The sequence below is a fragment of the Physella acuta genome, unplaced genomic scaffold (assembly GCF_028476545.2).
Source record: "Physella acuta isolate Inbredline_101_S28 unplaced genomic scaffold, ASM2847654v3 ptg000966l, whole genome shotgun sequence".
Classification (NCBI taxonomy): Eukaryota; Metazoa; Mollusca; class Gastropoda; family Physidae; genus Physella; species Physella acuta.
Window position 1 is genome coordinate 275,465 of NW_026732483.1, and position 10,324 is coordinate 285,788.

Below are 10,324 nucleotides of genomic sequence, written 5' to 3' on the forward strand. Positions count from 1 at the left end.
CGTTAACATCAGCCCCCTTTTCTGTACAACAAATCATCATATGCGATTTCAAAAGACCCGCCAGATAAGAGGTCATTATTAGTCTATAGCTAAAAATGAAAATTGAACTAGTTTATTTTGATTCATCAGAAAATTGACACTCTAAATTACAAAGTTCACGTGGTTCATTGATTATGTATACAAATAGCTATTTTAACCTATATAAAAAGGTCGTATTATAGGTATTCAAGATTATGTTCTATAATAGAGAAGGGCTGATAAAAAAAAAACATACTGTCTTTTAAATCAGTATTCTTACAAAGTGCTATTTATAGAAACAGCTCTTCGCAGTCATTTTATTCAAAATCTTGCATATTGCTTATTTACATTTCAGGCATATTCCGTGAACGACTAAAAGGATTCATGTTGAACAGTTACAACTACGCTGGGTCAAAACTTTTTGAGTACAGGGATATAAGTTCAAGCTCCAATGTACCAATCTACACGATAACAACAAGCTCGCATGGTCCGGTGTCTTATGTTAATATATCTGTAGGAGATATTCTTACACTTTGTGAAGTAGAGATATACGGTGGTAAGTGTAAGCTGAAAGTTCATAGCGACAATGTTTGTAAATAGAAATTTTAAACAGATTGATAGACTTTTTAATAAACTTTTATTTCATCAGATAACGGGTGCAATGTAAAAAATTACGGCCTAGAATGTGCCAAGACCTGCAACTGTAACGACCCAACTGAGACATGTTTTGTAGCTACAGGTGGATGTCAGTCTGGTTGTGCTGCTGGATATCAAGGGGAGGGGTGCTCACAACGTATGTGTACTGTTCTAAAATTAAAAAGAAGCATTGCTAAGCTACACTACATTGATAAAACGTATAATGTAAATCGACTCAGTTATACTCGGGTAATTTTTTAGGTACTTTGACCACATTTGTTTTGTCCATATGTGGTTTGTCCACATGTAGTTTTTATAATAATAACACATATCGTTATTTAAGTGTTATTATTGTTTGATAAATTAAAGCTGTCGGTCCACTTGAATATAGATATCTCATATTAAACAAATCAATCAAAACAAAATACAAATAAATGCAAATTAATTGTATTTTTAGTTGATAAAACGACCGATATGCAAGCAATAAGGAAAGGCCAAATTGTGGGTCGAGTAGTAGGATAACATTCTACACTGTGTGAAGTTGTCCATTACAAGTGTTCGCTCGTGCATTACTATCGCTTATGATCACAAGTTTCAATTATTAATGGCTACTGATACACGTGTGTTCGAAGTATGTCACCTCCTTGTCGACATTGTTTACTGCAAACGTCATAGCCATTTTAAACTTTGGTATTATGAGACAAGGGGCTAGATAGCTAACATCGATACCTTTATTGCTATTAGTTTCATATTCTTCGTACATTCGTTTTGAGTGGTCTAGATTACATGTATTTAAAAGTATTATATTATCAGATTATTAAATCTAGCCGCAAATATTTAAAAATGGATTAAGTTGATTAAAAAAAACAAGTACATATCCCGATTGTACTGGAGTCGCCATCTACAAAGTGTTATTTAAGAATATTTGAGAACGTTTAGGCCAGGGGTCGGCAACTTTTTGAGACCAAAGAGCCAAAAGTTACAATTCATAAAATGTTCCAGTTTTTAAAGAGCCACCAACACTTTTTAACAATTTAGGATTTGGTGTATATATATATATATATATATATATATATATATATATATATATATATATATATATATATATATATATATATATATAACCGAGCTAGGGGTCGTACGCAGCGCCCCTGCAGTAGTGTAATGAGGTTCACTAGAGCGCCACATTCCGGCCTCGACAAATAGGCGGTGAGTGATTAACGAAGATAGTATGGTGAGTGGGTGAGTGATTAGCTTACACTCAAAGCTTTCATATAGCACGCCATGGTGGTAGGCGGTAGTGTAGGTAACCAGTGCCGCGATAAATATGATCCAAACACAGGCATTGTTTAAACTTAAATAACTCAGCTTTAGAAAACAAGAAAGTACATTGAAATAGGGAGTAACTAAATATTCTAATAGAATAGCGAGTGTTTTATTGTTTATATTTATTATTATATCGTTCATCTCCGAGTGTTGAAAACTAATACTTTTATGAGTTTTAAAAATAAAATAAAATAATTATTAATTATTGTGCATCGAGCTGAAGAGCCGCATCTTGACACTAAAATAGCCGCATGCGGCTCGCGAGCCGCAGGTTGCCGACCCCTGGTTTAGGCGATCACTCAATATTTATTTCTATTATTGTGTTTATATTTAAGCTTGCGGTGAACACAATTATGGGTCTAACTGCGATAACGAATGCTCAAAAAATTGCACAAATGGCGTATGTAACAGTACACATGGTTACTGCAAACAATGTATTGTTGGACTTCAAGGACTTTTTTGTAATCAGCGTGAGTATGGGTCAACTAGTCATGATTTTATTAGTTCTAAAATAGATGATTTGATTCGTTATTTTCAAAAGTTAAATCAATCAATTTTTGTCAACAGAATGTAACGTTACATATTACGGACAAAACTGTACACAAAAATGTAGCACCAACTGTTTCAATCAACTTTGTGACAACGTCATCGGTTTTTGTCACACATGCATACCTGGAAAACAAGGTGTATTTTGTGATAGAGGTTTGTCACATTTTACCTATACCCACTCTATAAGACCTTTTACCTACTAATTATTATAATTCATAAAAAGCTAAAGAAATCATGTAATTGTATTCCTTTACCATCAACTATATTGGTCGATTTTAAGGCTGATACACAGTATCGTGTAATTTAGGTGTTTTTATTGTGTTTATTGTGTGTATTGCTTCACATCCCACCAGAATGTAACGAGTCGTATTTTGGAACCAACTGCTCACATAAATGTAGTCCCAACTGTCTAGACAGTCTGTGTGACAATGCGAATGGTGCTTGTAAAAGTTGTGTTGATGGCAGACAGGGCACATTTTGTGAAGAAAGTAAGTGGTATAAACCTATAAGTAGAATGTTTTAAGTGTTTTCGTTTTTGTGACTATTAAATTAGTTTATTAGTATATTATGTAAGTAATATAGATACATGTTGAAGTAACATCGCGTTCTAGAAATTCGCAATGGCATGTGCATTTTTATGTTTGGTCAAAATTGAATAGTATAACTAAATGTTTTATTATTTTACTTTTGACTTTAAATACATGTAAATTTAAAAAATAAAAACATTTGAAATTTAGTTTAAAATGTATAAAAATATATGTCAGCCACAGGACAAACTCACCATTTCTAGTTCGTGCCCCATACACACACAGCAGATGAGGTCGGGTTCATATGTTTAAATTACATCGGCACACATTGGGGTAGTTTGGTAAGAACTATGACCAGTCGCCTTGATTCACTAACATGCGTCAGGTACCCATCAGAGTGGGATGGACTCAAGGACTTTGCCGTAATTTCAACCCCAGACTTTCCAGTATTTCTACAGCATCAAAACTCAGTTCAGCAGCAATGTAAGACAGTAGCATGTACTCATACTATGTAACATTTGTGAGGTAACATAAAAAAAAGATTTCAATATCCAACAGACTGTAATGCAACATATTATGGAGTGCACTGTGCAAGTAAATGTAGCACCAACTGCACAGATAAGTTATGTAACAACGTTAATGGTTCTTGTCTCAACTGCATCGCTGGAAAGCAAGGGGAATTTTGTGATACAGGTATGGGGTATTTACATCCGATATTCACACAGCAAAGATGAAATAAACAAACAATCTTGTTAACAAGAGATTTTTAAAAAAATTAATCTATTAACTTGATTAAGAATTGTTATTTAGTTTGTGAAATATTCCGAAATATATTGTATTAAAGGAAGAGATGACATTGAACATATTTGTATTATTGGTGTGAATGCACGTTTAGCCTAAATGCATTGGTAAATAAACTGCTCACTCTTTAGGCACCTAAAAGTTTGGATTCCCATGAAAATTAAAATCTTGAACATGTATATTTTAAAGCGGTGACAGGACAAATGCTAGCAGACAAAATATCTCAGACAAAATATCTCACAGTAAAATTTTAAAAGTATGTTCGATGATATTAGTTTATTTGAACTTTTTTTTAAATTAACTTTCAATATAGTTTTGGTTTACTTTTTTACGCATAATAATTGTAAATAAAATGAATTTGTTAAACTTAACAAACCATCAAAAGATTTATTAAACTCTGTAGTAGCATTTGATTTGAAAAAGTAAAAATTATTACAAAGTTACTACTTTAGCCTGAAAGGTCTAATAAATGACAATGTATAAAACAATTAAGGTAACGGTATCTATACAACATTAATGTTGAAAACACGCGAAATATTTTTACAAGCTTTTATTTAACTCACTTCCTCGTCAGTCTGTCATCAGTCTAGATCGAAACGCCGGAGTGAAAATTCGGACACTTGTACTTGACCGATTCGGTTAACACATGGCAATGGTTTTTAGTCATGAAGGCCCCTACTAAAAAAAAATTCATAAAAAACGTTTTAATAACAAGCTTTTATGTAATAATGCACTAAAAAGTAGAAAATAAATTATACACTACTATTTAAATAACTATAAAGAAAAGCGCGGGTGTCTTCCTTAACATTAGTAAAGGTATCCAATAGATACTAAAGTGAACCACGCTTTTCTTTATAGTTATTTAAATAGTAGTGTATAATTTATTTTCTACTTTTTAGTGCATTATTACATAAAAGCATGTTATTAAAACGTTTTTACAAGCTTTTATTTAACTCAGTTCCTCTGTCGTCAGTCGACAGTCTGTCGTCAGTCTAGATCGAAACGTAGGAGTGAAAATTCGGACAGTTCTACTTGACCGATACGATTCACAGTTGGCACGTGGGTCAAGACATGAAGACAATGCAATCTGAAACTAAATTTGACTTAATTGGATGCCTAACTAATTTTTTATGAATTAATTAAAATTTGGACCGAATTAGTAGGCATGTCAATCCAACCACACCATACGCGTCATCCCTTTCAATAGCTGCGCCATCAGGTTTAATAGCTGCGCCATCACGTTCAGTAGGCGCGCAATGGTTTTTAGTCATGTAACACTATTGTAAATAAAACATGTAAAGTACTGAAAAAAAATTCATATAAAACGTTTTAATAACAAGCTTTTATGTAATGATGCACTAAAAAGTAGAAAATAAATTATACACTACTATTTAAATTACTATAAAGAAAAGCGTGGGTCACTTTAGTACTTTAGTACCTATTGGATACTTTTACTAATATTTGAGAAGAGACCCACGCTTTTCTTTATAGTAATTTAAATAGTAGTGTATAATTTATTTTCTACTTTTTGGTGCATCATTACATAAAAGCTTGTTATTAAAACGTTTTTTATGAATTTTTTTTTAAGATTTTTTTTACAAGCTTTTATTTAACTCACTTCCTCTGTCTGTCTGTCGTCAGTCTAGATCGAAACGCCGGAGCGAAAATTCGGACACTTCTAACTGACAGATACGGTTCGTAATTGCTATGTGGGTCAAGACATAAAGACAATGCAATTTGAAATTAAATTTGACCTAATTGGATGCCGCCTAATTCATTTTTTATAAATTAATTAAAATTTTGACCAAATTAGTAGGCACTTCTATCCAACCACACCACACGCGTCATCACGTTCAATAGCACGTCATCTTGTTCAATAGGCGCGCAATGGTTTTAGTCATGAAACTCTATTGGAGGCTCCCACTAAACAAAATTTTATAAAAAACGTTTTAATAACCAAGCTTTTATGTACTAACTAGGCATACTGCCTAGCTTCGCTTAGGTTTTTTTTAAAAAATTGAGGAATTGAATGATTAATTAATAGGTGATTGGCTGCTATGTTAAATGCTTAGGGCCTAAATGTATACAGTGTAGTAATTTCATGTCACGCAGATATTGATGGAATATTCGCAAACTTATTACTTGCACGGTTATTAGAACTGCAAGGGATATCTTAATAGTATCAATCGAATATTATAATAAATTACTTTCGCAATTAATTTTTACAATTTCAGTACAATGCAAAACTTAATTTGTAACAAAATATTTATTTAAAACAATGCTATACTTTTTTATTTTTGTTTTTTTCTTAAAAAGAGTATACAAAATATTTAAAAATTATTACATTAAAAAGTTACCTCCCCTGTTCATAGACCAAATGACCAAATCTTTTATAATGAGAATTTCACTCGCGGTCATTTTTAGCCCTCTTAGAGGGCTATAAGTCTGACCAACAGTTTTTCCATACGGCGTAGTCATCTTTAGAGGTGTAGGCCTATACAAAAAATTAGCCAGATTTAAAGAGGGTAAGTGTCATAAAATCCGTTTTCAAAGTACCCTCTGTTTTTTCCATAAAATACAAAGATAGTATAGGGAAATACGACTGGTAAGTTTTGACCGATTTCCCGAATTTTCCCGGACATGGCGAGTTTTTTGTGACACCCCAAGGCGTTCTCCTACCATCTCACAAAATTTCAAGGGGGTCGTCAGAGGAAAAATGTTTTCGTAATAGAGCTCATATAAAGAGAATTTCACTCGCGGTCACTTTTTAGCCCTCGTCGAGGGCTTTGAGTGAAACCGACAGTTTTCCCTAAAGGACAAGCTATTTACCTAAGAGCATGCAAAAAATTAGCCAGATGTAAAGACGGTAGGTGCCCTAAAATCCGTTTTGAAATCACCCTCTGTTTTTCCCATGAAATACAAAGATTATATAGGGAAATACGACTGGTCAGTTTTGACCCATTTAACAAATTTTCCCGGACATGGCGAATTTTTTGCGACATCCCACGGCGTTCTCCTACCACCTCACAAAATTTCAAGGGGGTAGTTGGAGGAAATTTTTTTTCGTAATATAGCCCATATAAGGCGCCGGTCAGTCGAGGTCAGTTTTGATCCCCTATCCGTAGACTTTTCGGCCAACCGTCACCGGCCCTCGTGTTATATCGCCCCAAGGCACCATCGTGCTAAATTTGACGCGCCTGCGGCGCCGGGAAGTACCCTATCGGGCACCTGGCCACTTTGCTTTATATATATAGATGCACTAAAAAGTAGAAAATAAATTATAGACTACTATTTAAATAACTATAAAGAAAAGCGTGGGTCTCTTCCTAAAAATTAGTAAAGGTATCAAATAGGTACTAAAGTGACCCACGCTTTTCTTTATAGTTATTTAAATAGTAGTGTATAATTTATTATCTACTTTTTAGTGCATTAGTACATACAAGCTTGGTTATTAAAACGTTTTTTATGATTTTTTTTTTCAAAATTGTGAATATGTCTTCAGGCTCGTAATGAAAAGCTATTGTTTTTATTGCATCATCAACACAAACAAAATGTTTACGTTTCTTTGCTGGCAGGTACATCGTCATTATCACACCTCTCCAACACAATGTGATCATGTATTGTGTGAACTCTTGCTCGACATGTTATAACTTCACATTTCTAAATCTCTTTGCCTGCTGCTCCACTTCTGGCTTTTATAAACATAACTTCACCAGAAACTAATGTCCTACAACCTTTCTGCTAGGTAACGAATGAGGCGATAGCTGAGTAAGCACCTCCTATACTGATTTGTTTGCATGCACACCACGGCAAACTTCTCCCTGCGATGACCGCTGTCCTTTAAATACGCATTTGTCACCTGATCACTAAGGTGTGACCGACGCATAACTATTGACTTTAGATGTTAGTTGTATTGTTTATGGAGGGCGGATGTCCTTCCCTAAAGGCATGTCTCTGCCAACACGGTGGGTGGCCACTTTGACACGAAGCTGTGTCTTTATTGTTATTGCATCCTCTTTGATCTAGTTTCGTCCACCTGACATGGTAGGATTGTCTCATGTTTGGCAAGCCTACCTGCGCTGTCTTTCGAAAAAAATTATTAAATCTTCGTATACTATATTACTGATACTAACTTTAAAATGTTTACAGCAATATGACAAATTTATTCGGCAAACATTTCTTACAATTATTATATAGGCCTATAAACAATATTAAACGTAATAAACAAAACCATATGACAGTCAATTTAAAAAAATCGGATAACTAAATATCATCCAATACACTATTAAAATGTTGCACTATTAAATGTGTGCTGCCCCACACGCTAGCTTGTAGCTGCCCCACACGCTAGCTTATAGCTGCCCCACATGCTAGCTTATAGCTGCCCCACATGCTAGCTTATAGCTACCCCACGTGCTAGCTTATAGCTGCCCCACATGCTAGCTTGTAGCTACCCCAATATGCTAGCTTGTAGCTGCCTCACATGCTAGCATGACTGACTAAAAAAAAATGTTTCCACTAGACTGCGATGCAGGCCATTATGGTCACAGATGTTTAAACAAATGCTCTTCACTGTGTCTTGATTCAAAATGTGACGCTGTTAGTGGACACTGTTTCAGATGTGAAGATAATGCTACTGGGAAATTTTGTGAAAAAGGTAAATATGCATATTTAACATGTAAGACGATAAGTTGCGGTTTATTGTAAAGCCTAAAGTAAAAGATTTAGTTAATTGATTAAAGCATATTTCATTTTATGTTTGGGGTCGTCCATAAATGACGTCACACTCTTAGGGGGGCGAGGGTCCGTAATTTTGTGACGGTGTGTGATGAGGGGGAGGGTGGGGGGTCATTATAAAAAAGCATTGTTAGAAAATGAGTTTTAGTGGTTATTTCGCGATTTAGAAAACGATTTTAATAAATAGTAATAGGAATTGATCAAAATACTCTATGTTTACAGAATTCTGACAAGATTTTAGAAAAAATATCGATGTTTTAAGAAAAATTCAACAGCAATTATTTTTTTTTGGGGGGGGGGGATTGTAGGCTGAGGTTTAACGTCATTTTAGGGGGGGTCTGGCTTTCTATGACGACGTGTGACGGAGGGAAGGGGGAGGTAAAAATCGTCCAAAAATCGTCATTTATGGATGACCCCTTTGTTTTAAAACCTTTGAAATATAGTCTCTGTATATAAATATGATATAAACAGGTCTCCAAATATCACAAAATGAACTACATCTTCAACGTATAGCAGACACACGGTGTTCTTTAAAATATATATTTTGTTTTAATAATGAATAAGCCATTACCAACAGTATCATAGTAGTGCACATAACCTTGTAGCTACTCTCACAATTATTGTTGTGTTGTTGTAGTGCAATAATGCAACACATATTTATTTGCTTTTTCTTTTTATTAACACACAAATACAAAAATACACATATTATAATAAATAAGTTAATTTGGTTTATTTAAATGTATTTACATCTTTTTTCAAATTTTCAGAAAATGTCAATGGATACAACGATGGATATAACGATGGATACAACAAAGGATTAGGACACGGTGTGGGTATCGGCATTGGCGTCATGTGTATCATTGTTCTGATCGTTATGGCTGTTGCTTGTGTTATCCGCAGATACAAAGGAAATAAAAGTGAAGAAAGTAAAAAAAGAAACGACATATATGACCAGCCTGTCGAATTACAACATACAAATTCATCAGCTAGTTCAATTACAGAACCAGGTAATTGATTAAAAGTTTGTTTTTGTGTATAATGACTATTTTAAAGAATATCAGCTTTGTTGCATATTTTTACGAAGTAAACTACAGATATTTCTATTTACTATATAAATATGTTTTTAACGAAGTACATATAATTAAACATTAATTAAAAGAGTACGTAATATAGTATTTTGAACTTTCAGAAAAACGAACAATGTATAACAATACCGATGATCCAAAGGATGGAACTAATAAAGAAAACAACAGCAAAGATTCTACGTATAATACATTAAATGATGAGTACAATGATGTATCAAGATATATGTCATTTTCATCTACATAAGTCGAACATACTTGGGTCCACTACAATTTAGTTAATTACTTCTACTACCACACATGGTTGTAAATATATTACTTAAAGATTTAAGGAAAGTTTATTTTGCCGTGAAATGTGTTTTGTTTAAGATTCGTTGTTCATGATAATATGATTTGTCCTTGAGATCATTTGTTCTTGATAACATTAGATGATATTTTGAGACATTTGTTCTGAGATAAATTGTCATGTTAGGTAAAAACCTCAAATAATTGCCATTGTTGATAATTGTTTTCCAGCCTGTAATTGTATGCTTGTAACTACAAACGTGCTGGCATGTACATCTATAGTTATTGTAGCGTCGTTTGAGCTTTCGTTTTCATGATGCTATATTACTCTATTTAACAATATTATTTGACAACAAATATCAA

General features: G+C 33.7%; 1 protein-coding gene across 1 annotated transcript; it reads left to right on the forward strand.

Annotated features, from left to right (window-relative positions):
* The first annotated feature begins 3,406 nt into the window (after positions 1 to 3,406).
* Positions 3,407 to 9,947, forward strand: LOC131953961 (uncharacterized). The gene is made up of 5 exons (XM_059317411.1): positions 3,407 to 3,539; positions 3,615 to 3,749; positions 8,380 to 8,514; positions 9,362 to 9,601; positions 9,784 to 9,947. The coding sequence occupies exons 1-5, from the start codon at positions 3,407 to 3,409 to the stop codon at positions 9,921 to 9,923; spliced, it is 783 nt and encodes a 260-aa protein (XP_059173394.1). The 3' UTR covers positions 9,924 to 9,947.
* The last annotated feature ends 377 nt before the right edge of the window (positions 9,948 to 10,324 follow it).